The 17,786-nt window shown below is 36.5% G+C and overlaps 1 protein-coding gene across 2 annotated transcripts in view; it reads right to left on the reverse strand.

Moving 5' to 3' along the window:
• The window catches only part of atad2b (ATPase family AAA domain containing 2B), a 62,900-nt gene that overhangs the window by 6,799 nt on the left and 38,315 nt on the right, over positions 1 to 17,786 (reverse strand). For both annotated transcript variants that reach the window (XM_087813061.1, XM_087813060.1), the window contains exons 25-27: positions 16,043 to 16,693; positions 15,094 to 15,218; positions 5,166 to 5,294 (exon numbers count right to left, since the gene is read on the reverse strand). In XM_087813061.1, the coding sequence (XP_087669187.1) occupies positions 5,166 to 5,294; positions 15,094 to 15,218; positions 16,043 to 16,693 (905 nt within the window). The remainder of the gene's footprint in view (positions 1 to 5,165; positions 5,295 to 15,093; positions 15,219 to 16,042; positions 16,694 to 17,786) is intronic.

The following is a 17,786-nucleotide window of genomic DNA, read 5'->3' on the forward strand; positions in this document are numbered from 1 at the left end:
AAAAGAACAGCAATATTCAGCCCTGTTGGTGGAAACTGAAGGATCGGATTCAAAAACAATCATATTGTAAATGACTAGAACTATCACGTATAAACAACTTATAAAATACTTTATGAAGACACATTTGTGTTACATGTCAATCAACCTGATATGTCACTATTGTGAATGAACAAAAATATAAACTAAACTCACTTATCTCGGTTATATTTGCGGTTAATAATTTTAAAATTAATTAAAATCAATGATGAATCGATCATAGTGTTTTAACAATAAATTACAATGCTACAAAAATACTTACCACAAAAGTATAGTTTAACATTAGTGTCAACACTGCTTACTTTTAAAATATAACTTATAATTCTTCAACAAAAGGGATTTTGTGTCTTTACGTTTACACAAATATTTAAGCCCATTTATAATGAATTAAATATGCAACAATAATTAAGAAATTAAAGAAAGAAAATCTGAAAAATGTTTACAAATAATTGACAAAATCATACTTGGTTTAATAATCTTGGGGTTATAAGTTTATAAATTACAATGTTTTGCATTAACAACAATAAAAGTGGTCTGGAATGGTAATAACACCACATTAATATTAATAACCAAAACAATATGCAGTGAAAAGATTTAGAGCTTTCTATTAAATGAAGAACAAATACAAACGTTTCTCAGATGTGTTTTGTTTTGTTTAATAATGTATTAATTACAGCTTTCAACTGAGATATAGTCGTAATTACTTGGTCCTCCTGGATAAGTTCATCTCAATAACTGCATAAACCTATTCAAAAAAGTATGTGAAAAAAAAGAAAACTCAACTCAACTCTCAAAGTGCAATTAAAGTTCGCTTTTGTCTTTAAAAATGTAATTTGCCCGCCAACTTCTGGCGCCACAAAACCCAAAATAGCCCCTAAATAAGCAATTAATTTAGGAGATTAAGGGCTTAACTAACTGCTTTTTGTGGCGCTCTATTAAAAAATGCCACAAAGTGCAAATCAGGATTCAATAATCCTGGAAACAATATTTAGTGGGAAGTGTTTTTTACTTTTCGTTAAAATGGTTAAAAATAATTATGAGGAAAGAGATTGATCTAAAAAATAAAAAAAAATGTCCTGGTCAAAGGATTCGTCAAAGTAAGAGTAATACTAACTTTGTATTCTTTAAAATAAATAAAAAACAATTGTTCTTCAGTGAGAACTAAAGTAAGTTTTTATTCAATAATAGATTAAACAAATCTCAAACATTGTACAGTTTAATGAGTGGATATTAATACTAAAATAACAATACACGTCATAATACTTGTTAAGATATTGTCATATATTAATATCCTAAACAGTTAAAAAAAACACACCATATAATTACTTAAAATAAAATGACAGACCCAAACCATTTGATTGAAAACAACTTCTTATATTCCATTTTTTAAATAATGAGACTCAAATGTAATGCATTTTAATTTGAAAGCCAGTATGTTCCCAAACATACGCTTTATATATCGTATATGTGTTGCTAGTTTGTTGGCTGTATTGGGGTGCATAAGTACACATTATGGGAAATATGCATGATCCAATGCAATGACATATTTCGATCCTCCATGCTTTGACGACAACTGGATTGAGACAAAAATATAGCGGAGAAAACGATCTGGGAAATCGGCGATCCATTTGCGCGTGTGCGTTGCATTCAAAATAGAAAACTTTATTTATAAAGCCCATGGCGTGGCGTCCAGATTTGTTTGTGTCGATGATGGGAGTAAAAAATGTTTGTCCTGCAAAACGCTGGTTTATTTTGGAAACTCCCAGTTTATCACAGGCTAAATAGTTGTGCCATGTTTCAACTGATTGTACACGTCGTAGAAAACATCCTGATGTTTTAGAGTAAATGTACACAGACTCCATTTTAGATTCAATGAGACAATACATCCTTCAATATTTGTTTTCAATGCAACACACATGCATACAAATGGATCCCTGATGGCAGTACTTATACACTATTTTGTCCGTATCGGCTTGCCATAAAAACATGGCGACTCAAAACAGACCATTGCTCATGCTTTCCTGGATCGTGCAGAATTCCTAGACCGACTACTGACGAAGCCTTTCACTCGTTTACTTTGACTGAACAACAGAAGATGCCAATGGTGATAAACAGTGCAGAATACGTATTTAACTCCCAACTTTAATATTGGTTTGAAATTAGAGGTAGAGAAATACCTTTGCTTTGTTTTGCAATAGGTAAGAAGTCAAGCCCTTCTTCGTAAAATCGAAGTCATAAAAATAACATTTAATGGCCGATGACGAGGCAATAGCTAATAGTTATACTTCCAACACAGTTCAGTCCTCTATGCTAGCAAGAACAAGAACCTAAAAAGCAGCTTTCGGGTAAAGGCTGATGTCACTCCGGATCACTGAAAAAAACCAAAAAAAACCTCGCTAGACGTAGAAGTTCATGCGTTTCCTTCAGGGTTTTACGAGGATTTGGTGTCGCAGACACAAGCAAACATCCTACGTGCTAAACGGACTGACATTCCCGGTCTGGAAAACACCAATTTGGGCTGAGAGCAGCAAAAAAGCCAGACACCTGCCCTCCCCTTCGCTTCCACCGCCAGCCGGGGTGTCAACAGGCGGCACCACCTGGCACAGCGCTCTCCTCCAGCCCTCCTGACATTCTGACAGCCAAACTCCCGGCAACCGGCGCCGGGACACTTCCATTCTTGGCCTGCGCTCCGCGCTGACATCGTCTCGACAGCGGCGGCGCAGACGACCAGATGGGATTGAGGGTAAACAGGCTCAGCTTTCTCAGTATGGAATGTTTTCCCAAACAGATTAGAGATACTAATGAAAAACGACCTTCAATAACCTTCAGGGCTTTTCAGTCCTACTGTATTTTGATGCCGTTTCAATCCTTTTTTTGGAGGGAATTAGCGTTTATGCTTTGATTGAACTGCATTCCCTTCAACTTCTCTTTCAACCCGATTCAGAATCTTAATTCAAGTTTGCCATTAGAAAGGGAATTCTTTTTTATACCTTAGTCAAACAGAGAGTTATTAGAAAGATAATTGGAGAATATTCGTCTGTGTGCCGCCATTAAACCATTAAGAAATACTTGATTTATTTAACAGTATTGAAAGGTTTCTTTCAAATTAAGTTTGACATTGAGGTAAGAAAAAATGTGTTAATAGCAATTTGTTTTAGTAAGAAAATGTTAATACCTACAAGAAAGATAATTAAAAAATACCAAGAGGCAGTTAACTAAGAACGGTAAAACCCATTAAAAGAACTTGCTTTGAACTCTTTATACTTTAGCTATTGTTTTTTTTGTCAACTCAGCACATTTTTAAAAGTATGACAGCTAATCTTTCAATAAAACTTGGTAAATGTTTGCTCATAAATTTGATCGAATAGGGAGGCGTGAGACGTTAAACTGTCAAAAATTGAATGTGCTCATAAATCAGTCAAACACAACATTAAACATTCCCTGAAACCACATTAATCAGAATTTAGACAAAACTGTTTGCGAAGTTAGCGGAGACCATGAAAGATATGCCATTAAAAAGATGTAGTCTTTATAAAATGATGAATCTGTTATTCATGGGGGTGTTGATTCCTTTCAGATGATGTATTATCGTTATTGATCGTCTCAACTCAGATGTGCTACTGTTAATGTTGATGTATAGTCTTTTTGGCCCTTTTGCACACAGAAATAAAAACCGTTAGAGACTTAAAAAGTAGATGGAAAGAACTTAAAGTACATTCACGGTTTATTTATATGTATGAGCGAGTATGAACTATGGAATTGCCTGATCTAGGAATGTACAGACATGGATTCACTAGAAAAGTTAATCTTCTGGTTGAAAATTCCCTTCATTGCACAGTTTTATAGAGAGATATTAATTAATCAGAACAGTTTTTATTGAATACGATAATCAAAGTTTTGGCATCACATTGGGCTTATTATTGAACTTCGGTTCTCCTCCCCACAAAAGACAAAAATGTATTGGTTGTATCGAAAGTAGGGCTGAACAATTATTGAAAATAATCTAATTGTGATTATTTTACTAAATATTATCTATTATATTTTAATATTGTATTTATTATCGTATATTTCATGCATTTTTTATCTAATACAATACATGATTTACTTTACAGTGAAATGTATTTCTTTGTGATCGTAAAGATAAAGTTTTAGAGCCATTTTAAGATAAAGGCAAATTAAGAATACATACAAAAACTTTAAAAAAAAAGTCAATAATAAATGACTTCAGTGCAGAGTAAAGAAAATCAAATGAACATACCATTTAATAAAATGGCAACCTTTGCGAATATCGTAAAAAAAAATGGTCGAAAATGCATTAAATCGTACTTCGTCATAATCGAAAGATGATTTGTCTTTTGGTGCAAAGTTTCGGTAATTAAAGGGGTTAAAACTTAATAAAATATTTTGTTGACTTCTTAGAAAGAAAAACACAAGCAGTGAACATAAGTGTAATTTGTTACTTGTTAGCAGGGGTTATTTTGCACTGGAATTTCATTCTAAATATTTTTAAGAGCTTGGAGTGGAAATGTACCAATGTCGGATCATTTAACCCAATATTGGTACTTGGTGTAATATAAATGTATTTCCGTTAGAACTGATCTTTAGAAAAAAAATGGTATTGAAAAAAAATGATCACAAACCAATTTTGGAGAGAAGGTCCAATCAATAATCAGTCCTAGTATTATATAGGTCTTATCTGATATGGATGCCAAACTGTTTGTTTTTTTTGTTTGTTTTTTTTAAATGTATATTTCAAAGTACAGATTGGAATTCCAAACTGTACTAGTAGGATTCCAGAGCCTACTGGATTGCGATCTGTACTGTGACATATATAATCAAATAACTTTGAACATGTTTCAAAAATAATAACATTTTGTCTGAATTATATTCGGTCAGTATTATTTTGAGTTTAAATGTGTGTCATTCATGAATTGATCAAGATCAAGTAAACGGTTGTAATCGAGCTTATGACACAATCCATTTGTTCCCTCAACACCAGTATTATCAGTGTTGTTCCTTTGTTTCCATTTTTCACTCAAACAAAAGCCATCGTTGTGACACAATTGGCAAGTGTGGTTTAGAAATAGAGGTGACCGGTGACCGGTGCCGAGTGTGTGTGATGCTCTGACCTCCACTAGTTGGCTCTTGTCGTACTCTCTGCGGTGCTGGAAGATACACTGGCTGAGAACGGAGTATAGTCTCTCCAGCTGCTCCACGCTGAAGCCTTCACTCTTCCTCACCACCGTGTCCAACAGAGCCTGAGGGGGAAACCGACAGAAGAAAAAGTCAACTTTTCAAGCATCATACTTCCTTTTTCGTTGTTATGATGGAGCAAACACAACCGGCCTGGCAGCCGGTGACGGTTCAAACAAGCCGAGCCCCCGAAGTGTTCCGAGGGTCAGCCGTTTTCAAAAGCAATTACGATCAGACTGACAGCTTATTAAGCCAAATCATAATTAGATGCGAGTTTACATTTCTCTGCAACTGTAATTAAAACATTGTAGACAGTCAAAATCCTTTTTTAATTGACCTGTTCGCCTCGTGCCCGAGTCGACCGGTCTGTTCAAACACGGAGCTCATCTGGATGCGTGACCTCCGACAGTGGAAGACACAATAATTACAGTTACTGGAGGAAAACTTTGGAAGAAAGTGGTAGATAGTTATCGGCTGATGAACACTTTGAAAAAAAATAGCACCAGGACTTGTAAACTGGAAACTTTCCATTTGACAGACAAAAAGGATTGTTCGACAAAGAACCGTAATTGCGCGAAATCGCAGAAGTGGCAGACTTTTTCCTTTTCTTTTTTTTTTTTAAACAGTAAACGGTTTGAAAATTCACAACAAACAATCAAATAACAAGAACCGTTGCTCCAAGAATAATTTCCCCACAGAGCATTTAACATTTAAAGGTATTATCTCCATGCTCATTACCGGCAGGAAGTCACTACAGAGTCGTGTTTTGTAGTTCAGTCGGAATAGCGGCAGAGGAATTTGGTTACACCATTATTTCGCGAGAATTGGGAATTCACTTCAAGACAGCATACCATTCATTTACAAGGACAAAGAATAAGATGCAATGCCCAAAAGCACCCTTTTTGGTAGTACAATGTCATGGCTATTGATGCATTTATTTGAAATAAGAGAAAGAAAGCCTTAGATATCAGCTCTTAATTTGAAAGTGTATGAATTATTTTTGCTCTTATCATGACATCCGTGTACTTAAGATTTACCAGCCACTAAAATGAGCGAGAACTTAAATATAACAAAGCTGCTTTCATCATATTTTCCACAAGTGTATTAAATGAATGTTGACAGTCAGCAAAACCTTGTTTCCTTATTTAATTATATATATATATTATTATATCGCAGTGAAATTAAAAGCCGGGATACACCTTATTAACCAGATCATAATGTTGTCATTCACTTTAGCGTAAAATATACATTGTGCGAGATCAAAAGGTGCAAAGAAACACCGTGATATAATATAATAATTGTGAAACGGATGATAAAAACACGAAACTAAAAAACACCGTAGACGAAAGGGTATCATGGCAATGATAAAAAGGCAACAAAACTTATTTTATAAGAAAAACCGTGGTGGTGACAAAAGATCAAGAAAAATTGAAAATGAAAGAAAGGCAGCAATTATCAGAATCATGGTGTACTAAAAATATCACGAGAGGAGAAAAAGAAAAACAAAAGAACAAACAAGAACAATACATATATCAACAATTAGAGCAACAAAATAAGAATTTGAAAACATGAAGAAAAGACGGCAAGTATTGGAAAAATGTATAGAAAACACTTTGTCAGACGTTTCTAAGCCAATGATTAGGAAAGAAAACGTCCTGTTTGGACATCACATGTCCTGGTTTAGGAGAAAATCACATTACACACAAAGTAAACAACAATAAAATCAAATAAATGTCACACATTGAGTTTTATAAATCTGCACAGGTACAATTTTTTCATCTGTTCATCTGCTCCTATGCTTTAAAATCCCAGAAATGGATCATTTAAACTTCACAAAACTATAGGATGTTTTCACCTTTTTTTTTTTCAAGGCCGATCAACTCCAGTTGAAACCTTCAGCATCATGTGATCCACTCAATGTGCGTCTTAATATAATGTCACTCTCTGCAGTCCTGCATCAAAGAGTTATTCGGTTTCATCGGGCGTTCAGTGTGGAGGTAAAAAAGATGCCAATTTTGACAAAATACTCCTGAAAGGATTAATTGACATAATTACGCTCCATTTCAAAAACAGGATTCATGGCTCTGCTTCCACTTCCCTTTCATCTGGCTCTATTTGTTTTATGCTCGAGGTGCATTTTGCCCGTTTTTATAGAGCATCTCTTCGCCTATATCAATGTTTAATGGAGTCACACTCTTACCGCGAAAAAAGAAAATCTCTCGCTACCAATTTATTTATCTTTTCATCCTCATCTTTGATTCTCCCAGTTCCTCCGACTAAATATATTCTGCTCTTACCATTAACCGTCTGATTGCAGATGGGAAGTTTGCGGCTTTTGTCGGCATCCTAAAGTGTTTGACAGTGTGAGGCAAAATGGCATAAGTGCGTCTTACACGGGGGTTCTGTGATTGAGTAAGCCGACTGCACACAAAAGGGCAGTAATCCTGTGTGCTAGACTGCTGTCGACATGGGCCATTTAACCTCGCTCCCTTCTCTAAACACCGGCTCCATTTCACCGCTGCCATCTTTAGTCACATCTTCATCTGATCACATTCTTCGCACGCCAGATTGAGATTATGCCCTTCCGTCAGCGGCGACTCAATTCCGGGTTGATCAAGAGCCGCTGCGATTCAAAGCAACACCGTCACGTTTTGACAATGAGTGAGAAAAAAAAAAAACGGGAGGAAATGAAAATGAGCCAAGAGTTACGTGACGCCTTTGAAGCGCCGGGTCTTTATGATGACTTTCAACATCTCTGGTATTTTCCACCGTTGAACTCTGATCCAAGCGAAATGTCACCGCTAATTAACCAATGTGACATTACATGTCCTCCGACATCTAAAATTTAGAAGTAGAATTCGGGAGCTTTTGTTGCCTTTATGTTCATCCTGGTTGATTTTTAGCAGGTCAAAAGTAAAGATATAAAAGCACCTTATTGAAAAAGTGTACGGAAAAAAGAAATAGAGAAAATAAAGTCCCAAAACTAGGCACTTAAATAAGTTTTATTTGTAGTTTGAGTAGTAATGAATAATACAACAAAATGGATTGTTCTCCGTCTCAAACTAAGTTTTACTTTGACCTCATGAAGGCTGCATAAATAAAGTCAAAAGAGCAGCATGTGGCCTGAGGGCACACTTTAACCCATGTCTTACATTATTTAATATGATTTATTTTTCATTAAATTTATACGAACTATGGAAAAAAACATATTTATGAATAAATAAAACTAGCCACGAGATTAATGGAGGTGAAGGGACCACAAATAAATGTAATATAATCATTGTATCACATATTATATTTATAAATATGCATTTGTTTTAAAATAAAGCTAAAAATTGAGATCGATAGATGTAAAGGGCATAATTAAAATATAATATCTATAATACTATTACCAGGTAAAATATACATTTTACTTAATAATAATAATAATAATAATAATAATCTCTATTTATATAGCTTAAAGAAAGTAATGATGGAGAAAACATCTATATAATGCATAATGTTTTATGTCTGGGTCAAGGTGACCCGGAGGACCGAAAACAAATACGTTTGTGGTATAATAAAAGCACATTATTTAAGAAATGTTTACACATCTTGACATACAAAAAATATGCACAAAAGGGACATTGAAATAAAATAACATGTTTTAAAACAAAACTAATAATTTCAGATTTAAAGATGTAAAGAGCAAAACAAATTAAATGTATTATTAAGTAAAAACGGTCGAGAGAACATTAATATATTATATTATAAAAGCACAAAAATGTTTGTCAATCATCTTGAAGTACCAAAAAAAATGCACAAAAAGGACATAATTATAATAATATTTTTTAAATTAGACTAAACGTCTAAGTTTTTATTATTATTATTATTATTACTAGTAAGTAAATCAATACATTAGGTTGTTTAGGATACTTTTCTCATCTCTGCACATTTGTAAAAGAAAAAAAAAGAAGTGTTTTTTTGATGCACTAAATGGAAATTGTTATACAATGTTCAGGGCAAACAACAAAACAAACGCTGCTGTGACACTATTACAATAAATACTTTTACAATAAATAGACCACTAGATATTTGGCAACCATAGGAGGAAGGAAACTGTTCTACAAGTCTTTCTCCTTGATCAGAAAGAAAGTTAAGACGCATGTGTGTAAGTGCCTGCTCGGAAAGACTTCTACCAACTGTGAACAAAAGCCTATGGAAGCAAAAGAGGAAAAACAAGAATATAAAGCTCTGCAGTCGTCGTCATCTGGGACTTTATTAAGCCTCCGATATCTCCAAGAGAACAATTCTTCCCAGCTAACCTTGATATGTTTCTCCTTCATACTAAAAAAAATAAATTATAAATGAAGTGAGGCTGCTTGTTCCCACCAATACCACGAACAACTCAATTAATGGTGGATGGTTCGCCAAAAAGGTTCTGTGACAATGGCGAATCCTTTCGGCTCGCGGGGTTCTCCGTCACAGGTAACACAATGTCAGTTCAGAGGAAATCATGACAGATTATATTAGCTCAGTCTCAGCTCCTTAAAGAAGAAAATTAATTTGCGATTGCGCCAAAAACCCTGCAGAGGATGATTAACTTGGCATCAATATGCAATATTTGGCTTCAGTTCTGCTGTTCAATCAGTAAAAAATTGAAGATATTCAGAAGCTGAGAATTTTTATTCAGCAGTTTTCTGTTTTACAATTTAATCAAAGATTTCTGGCATCTTTCGTGGACCGAACAACCATCTGAGACACATTTAGATATTATCTTTTAAAAAAGATATCCTCCTCGATATAAGCTTTAAAATACCTTTTCACTTCCGCCAAAATAAAAGCTTCAGTCCATATGAGGCTGATGAATTTTAAACGAAGATCCGTCACACACTAATGGATCATCATCTTCTTTGACCGATACACTGAGAATTGATATCAACCTGAGAACAAAGATTTTTTTTGTATCACTTTTTAAATCAAGCAGTGCAGTCCATGTCAAAGCTTCTAGAGCTTCAATCTTTATAAATCAGAAGTAATGAAGTAAGGAAATTGAGTTTAGAACGGTTTATGCTATAATAATACTTTTTAAGGACTTGTTATTAGTAAAAAAGATCAAAATTAAGCTCTAAATATTTAAAGTTAGACTCAAGAATGCATTTCTTTTAAGAAGACTGGGAAGTGTGTTCCGTCCAACATTACATTTTCAGGGTGACTCATTTTCTTTTACATGACTAATTGTTTTAACTTTACCATTTCATTTCTCATTGGCGTTTAAAGATCACTGGTTTCCTTCATAACGAAAGATTCAGCGATGTTCAAATGAACTGTTACTAATGCAGCCGAGAGAGAAGTAGTAGGAAAAAAAAAAAGAAGAAGCGCTTAATTACATCTCCCTTAGCTGACATTAGACTTTGTCTGCATGCAGATTTTTCCCATCATAATAGACTCACTAAAGCATTAAAAAAGGAGGAAATCAAATGACAATGCATGATTGTCTGAGTGGGATGTCATAAATGTCACTGATCTCCCTTTATTAACAAAATGTGTCATCGGCACTCGGGATACATTTGTGTGATTTTCCGACAAAGGAGAGTAATTAGAGATAAATGTCGATTTAGCCTGAAAATCATATCATCTCATATACTGGGAAACATGTTTGACTTTGTTTAAAAATGTAATGTTCATCATTTTGTACCTATAATACATCATATATCATCTGAAGCTCTATATTTAAGGAACTTAAAAATCAATTTTAAGCAGGAAAACATTCCGGTTTCCACTTGATATTCCACAAAGGCGTGGAGTGTCGGCTCATGAATGGGATGCCGACTTGAAAGCAGATTGCCCCTGTAGTGCTTTCGAGGGTTATAATAGATCCTTCTTACCCCGATCTAATGTGGTGTATAAGTAATCATGAGTACAAAACCCAACACAATCCGAATCATAAATTTATATATCCCGAGGATTAAGTGGAAAGCATGAAGTGTGAGCCCAGTAGCAGGCGCGATAAATCACCCCGGGGGCTGAAAGGAGGACAAACTTCAGCGGAATACAAAAGAAAAAAAAAAAAAGGGGAGAGAGAGATTTGGGGCGTTTATGGGTTCTGCCGACGCATACGTCACAAGCTCGACCAGAAGTCACAGCTATGTGCCGGTACATGCAAATCACTACTTGTGAGGTTGTTAAGTATTTATCGACGATCACAAAGCTGGTCCGGCACTCCCATTATGATGCTTTTCTTCTGAGCAGTTATGTCGCTTCACGCCAGGACTGTTTGTGCAATAAATGAAGGTGGACGACAAATGGGGGCCATTATAGTTGACAGGCTTTCTCAACAAATAACTGAATACTGTGAGCATACTGTAATAACCAGGGACACGAAAATCACAGCAGAATATGTCACATGAACCGTTCTTTCATAGCAAAGTGGATCGGTTCGATTTTAGTCAAATACTATAATTAGCAATTTTAATTGCGTCTCCTTGAAATTAAAAATGGTTTGTCTTTGAAAAATCTTTGACAAATAATATAATAGGATTTGAAACCCATAATGTTGTATCCTTTAAAGTTGAACAAAGTGTCTGTGAAATAGAAAATATGTTGTTTTTTTATATATATATACAATGAAATACCTTGAAATCCTGGCTATGACTGAGAACGAGAGGATACAGCAGGCTCCAGCGGCTATTGAAGTTGATGCTTGGGCCTATTTTGGAATTCAGTTACATTTATTCAACCAAAAGAGAGTGGAAGATCACATTTAACCTTCGTAAGGAACCCCTAAATGTATTTAAAGGAGACCAATACACTTGACTCCATATACAAATGATACAATTCTGTTCAAAACTCAAAAAAGGCAACGGGCTGACAATTTAGTGGCCTTCACCAACCCATAGACTAGGCCGGGAACTGCTACCAATCCATAAGGTATTTGATCCCAAAGAAAATGTACACAATTTCGGTTTGTATTGATTATTACTGTCTTGATATCAAGGCGGACGAACACCACAGATGCATTTTGGTTGGAAATAAAGACGACAATTGAGTGTCAGTAGTTACATTAAAATGGACATACGTTTTTGTCTATAACTAAAATAAATATAATCCCATAATCCCAACCCCTAGTCGACAATAGGCTGAATAAAAAAAAATAGTGAAATGTGTAATAATAGCTTTACTGAATGTGGCATATTCATTTCAAATTAAAAATATGTACTTTTATAAATATTTTAGTATTGTGCTATCCTTTTTTTTTGGTAAAGAGAAGAGTGCATTTAAGAATAAAGAATTAAAAATGTGTTTGACTACTTGCTTGATGCAAAAGTAGATTTTCTACTACATAACTTTGGACTATTGAATTGTGAAGCATCGAATCATTGTAATCATATGGAATTGTGGGAGTAAATAACGCATAGCATAAGCTGTTAACTTTTAGAATATTTATTGGAATGAACTTTTGAGAAAATAATTCCTTAATTAAATTGGGTTTTCCCACACCCATTAGTTAGCTGATGTTAGAAAGCCTCTCCTTTTTTTAAGATGTACATGGAATCGACTTAAGAAGCTAATGTTTGTGCGATGGTGTGAGGTACTTAATATTAAAACGTATAACATTCAAGACTTAAAATAACACCATAAGAGTACGTCCACCTCTTAGGATTTCGACAGGTTAATATAAAGCACTGATTTTACATCATTCTTACGGGTTGGTCCCTCAGGTTGAATTTCACAAATAATGAGCCGTTCACATTCAATAAACATTAGAGGAGAAGAGAGAGTTCATAACTGAATCTGAAGCCAAACACACATTGGGAAGCCTTCCAACCCTGCCAGCAGATATCTGCTTAAACGGCGAGTCTCATCTCGTGCACCGGAAATTCAATTTGTTCCGTAAGCCAGGGATGAAAAAGCAATTATTCACAGTCCCACTTTTTTTTTTCATGATCTGTTTCTTAAAGATATCTCCCTTCTTACCGCACTAACAATTAAACCACGAGATTAGTGCTTTTGTGGCTGTTCATGTGAACAGTCAGCCGCGGCACAGATTAAACCCGATAGAACGCCTGTCCGTCAAGTTGAGTGAGAGTTTGTTTTAGGAATAGCGAGCTATGCTAGCACGACATGCTCGTATGTCGGAAGGGTTCGGGAAAGTTTTGAAAAGCTTGATGTCACTTTAAAGCAGGGGAGGAAGTGGGCACATGTCACAAAACGCACACCCTTTTTACACCAATTACACAACACAGAACCCCCTTAAAACCAAGTCGTCCCCTCCCTCCCTATCCACGAGAAGTGCTGTCAGGGGAGCCAACTGAGCCGAGGCTCCAATTTACACATGGGGAATTAGGTGGAAGCATGCCGTGACTGAGCAAACTTCCATGAACTTAATTCTCTGTCACTTGAGCGTATTTGGGTAAAAAAGTTGGTGGATGAATTGGGGCGTGGAAAAGCTCATGTTTGAGTCATCAACATTTCTCAGGGAGATGTTGCGGACCCCCCACCTGTTCATTCAAAAGACGCTAAATTGCTTCGCTGGAGTAATTGGCTTCCTTCCAGCAGGGATTGAAGGGATACAAAATGCTGATTGAAGAAAAGGCATGGTGGAATAACCCAACAGAAACGAGGGATAAGCCTCAGAGGTTAGAGGCATCCATGTGAGAAGGACAGTGTGACACCAGGCGTTCCAAAACAGACCTATGGATCTAGATTAAGCTTAAAGGTTGGTTGCCCACCAGTAGCTTTTGCCCATTTCACATAACAAATCCCACTCCACAAAACCCCTCAATACTTGGGCTGCCTGCAAGTCCTCAATCAAACACTGCCGCTTCACATACTAACCCCGTTGACATTCAAAAGGTTTCAAAGTTTGGACAGGATTTCAAGGCCGTGGCGGGAAATGTTGATGAACGGGAGCAGAATAAAAAATAAAAAATAACAAGATGGATTTACAGAATATATTTATAGTTCTAAAAGTTATACCGTGTTCATTCAGAATCGATTGACCCTGGAAATATTGGTTCCTCAAAGAGTTTGCTAAACGGTTAAGGAAGATGAGCCAAATCATCAAATTGAAATCATTGTACAATGACATAGCAAATATAAAAATGTATCCTTGCTATGCTGTGTGTACTAGAAATACTGTATATATATATAAATGGGTGTTATCGATACAGCAATATATCACCATATTCAACAGCACTATATCGATGGCTTTCAAGTCTTGTTTTATTTATTAGCATAGCTCTTTTATGTTTTTAAGTTCAATAAAGTGTGTTTGAAATAAACTAATTTGATTATTTATTCACATTTAACAGGCAAATATGCAATAGTGCAATTAAACTTCGGCTGGATGGCGGCAGTCCTCCACAGCCTTGGAGACGACTGAGGATGAGAGGATACACTCGACTCCGGCAGCTTATAAAGTTGACATATTTGGGTTCCAAAACTCTACCAATGCAGGTAGCTATGACTTCGTACAAAAGTCAAGTACTAGATACTACAAATACATCCTTGTTTCTATGTACAAGAATATATCCTTTTTTCCCTTTTTTCCTTAATCAACTACAGTCTTACTTCAACTGTAAAGTGTCTTGAGATAACGTTGTTATGATAAGACACTTTAAATAAAATTGAATTGAAATTGAATATCCGAGTATCGTATCGTGATAAGTAAAGATTCTTTCCAATACACACTCCCTTTATACATTTCCAGTACACACATCATAGCGGGGAGAAATTATTCTACAATTTGAAAATTTAGCTCATTGTACTTAAGTGTTTAGCAAAATCTTTCAGGGACCAACTGGAGTATAAATGGTTTTAATACAAATAAACAAGGAAATATCCTCACTGAAAAAGACGCAACAAAAGAAAGTGTGTAATTACCGTAAGTCGCTGGTGGTCGACGACAACTGGAGGGCGTGGGGGTGATTCCATCTCCTCTTCTTTCCTTTCCAAAGATCCCTTATGAAGTTCTTCTGATGAACTCTGCTTGCAATTCTCCACTCCCCCTATCAGACAATTACCACTCAGGATCAGAAGTTCCACAAGTTGCTGTTAAATATAACTCTGCATGGCTGCTGTAAAGTACAAACTGTGAATATAATAATTTGTTCTGTATGAAAGAGGCATATACGGCCTATAGCCGGCAGAGTTCAAAAGACCGGTTCTGGGTTGTAATGAGAGTGGAGGCGGAGTAGCCAAGTTGTTTAAGGAGCTTGTGTGCATGTTGGCGTCCTCTGATGGCTTCTCCATATTCTTAACGGCACCATTACTTCTGTCTTCCAGCTGGCTTCTGCTCATCTCAGCCAAAACACACTCCCTTAACAATCGCACACAGACTAAATGGCTGATGCTGGACTTGATAAAAGGAGACATAATGGAACGAAGAAAAAAAAACGGTTGAAAGCCAACGGGTGGCTCCCTGGAATATCTGTTTCCGTAGATCTGCTAACAGGAATACGTGTGAAGAACAGATATTTGACAAAACAGACTCTTAAACTCACAATATCCTATGGCACAGCTATAAAGAATCACAGCACCAGAAATTAAAATCAATTAGTTCCGAGTGTTAAGAGAAAAAAATACTTTGAGACATCAATAGCCCTGACAAACCAAATTAATTAATAATATCCTAATGATTAGTTGCAAATTGTATTTTTTTAGAATATATACTAATTTGGCAGATTTTCAATTACCTCATGTTTTTTTCAAGACAACACAATTGTTTTTCCTGATTAAAAATTGTATTTTCAGTATTTTGTGACATAATTGTCTCCCGCCGTGTCCTATAATAGGATTAAAGAAAAAACTTCATCCAATGTCCTCCATTTACCTTCTTTGTCTTGACCTTCTTTTTCGTCTGCCGTCGTCGTACTCCCGTCTAGGTGAGGGGGCTCCTGAGTTGGCGTCACCTCATGTTTGTCATTGTGCTCGTCTTGTTCCGGCAGAGTTGCCGGCCCCTGAGGAGTCCTGTTTTCGACCGCGTCCGGTCTCTGTGAGCTTTGCGAGTCGACGCTGTCCATCGAGTCGTTCCCGTTCACACAGTCTTTCTGAATGGAAAGGCCGTCCACATGCTTTGGCTGAGCTTCAGCACAGGAAGACTCTAACGTTTTAGTCAAAGAGCCTTCCATTGTGTTATTGGCCCCTGGTTTGGCTAGCTGCTCGTTGGGCCCTTGCTTTTTAGGTGAACCGCTCTCTGCTGGGAGCTTGACAGGAGGTTCATTGGAGCTTTCCTCTTCCGTAGAGGAGACGTGAGGATGATGCCCGTTGGCCTGAGGACCTGCCGTGTCGCATGAAGAATCCTCATCCTGTGTCAAACATGTGTCGCTGGGCCCTGCAGCTTCCACCTCTGGCTCGTCCTCTTCCTCCTCCTCGTCCTCCTCCTCCTCCTCATCCTCCTCCGTCTCTTTTTTGTAGCTCTTCTTCTTGCGGATAATTCCTTTCCCCCATGCTGACCGCCGCCGATACTTTCTTTTTATATGAACTATGAAGGATGGAGAGAGAGCAAAGATATTAGACTCTAGAGAAAATGTTGAAATGTAAGCAGTTACATTTGGAATTAAACAATTTAAATTAAAGAAAATTGTCACCGAAGAATAAAACATAAAACATTTAAATACAGATTAAGAATTTTTCAGCCATAATACATAAGCTATTAGGTAGTACTTATTGCAAAGAGCTACACACAAGCAGCCTTTTCAGATTGAATGAAGCAGGAAAAGTACATTTAGATAGAAATCCTTCATTCATTTTCGTTTACAACAACTAAGAGTGAAATCTCAGGAACAAAATAGTTTTAATCAAATTGTATAACGATCGCCAAGTTTGACATTTATCAAAAATACACTTGTGTTGTCTCAGGGTCAAGGTGACCCGGAGACCAAAAAACAAATGTGTTTGTGGTATCCCTTGTGTCGTCTCTGGGTGAAGTTGATCGACCTCCACTACTACATATGTATTTCTGGAAGCCAGGGAGGTTTACCTTGAACCAGGGGCAACACAAGGGATACATCAAACACATTTGTTTTCAGGCCCCAAGGTCACCCTGACCCTGACATAACACAAGGGTTTAGAAAATCAAGTTTGATTACAGTACAAACTTTTGCAACAGCATAAAAACAAAAGTTATAGATTTTTGTTCAACAAGGTATACATTTGTCCCCATCCTTCCTTTGGGCCGGTACCCCATTGGTAGCCTCTACATTTGCTCTGCATGTCTAGGACTGGTCTGCTGTGACGATTTCCAGAAGGTGTGATTGTGCATCCTAGATGGAAACTTGGCATTAAAAGAGTGCCATTTTTATCCTAGTAATTGGAAATGCAAACACATTTTCTTAATGGGATGCTTCCTTTTCATCGCATCGGTAATGACCTTCTTAAAGGACAGCCAAGCATTTCTTATCAGCCACACCAGAATACGCAACACAACCTGGCCGGAAATTGAGTACAATTAGTGCGAGCAGTGAAGCCCATGAGTGGAAATGTCTTTTGTCGGCGAAATGGGTAGTTTATACAGAATCTCTCTATAAAGTTTACAATTCTGTAGGTGGGAAGAGGGACATTTTGATATCCTACTT

Source organism: Callionymus lyra, chromosome 17, assembly GCF_982586985.1.
Source record: "Callionymus lyra chromosome 17, fCalLyr1.hap1.1, whole genome shotgun sequence".
NCBI lineage: Eukaryota > Metazoa > Chordata > Actinopteri > Syngnathiformes > Callionymidae > Callionymus > Callionymus lyra.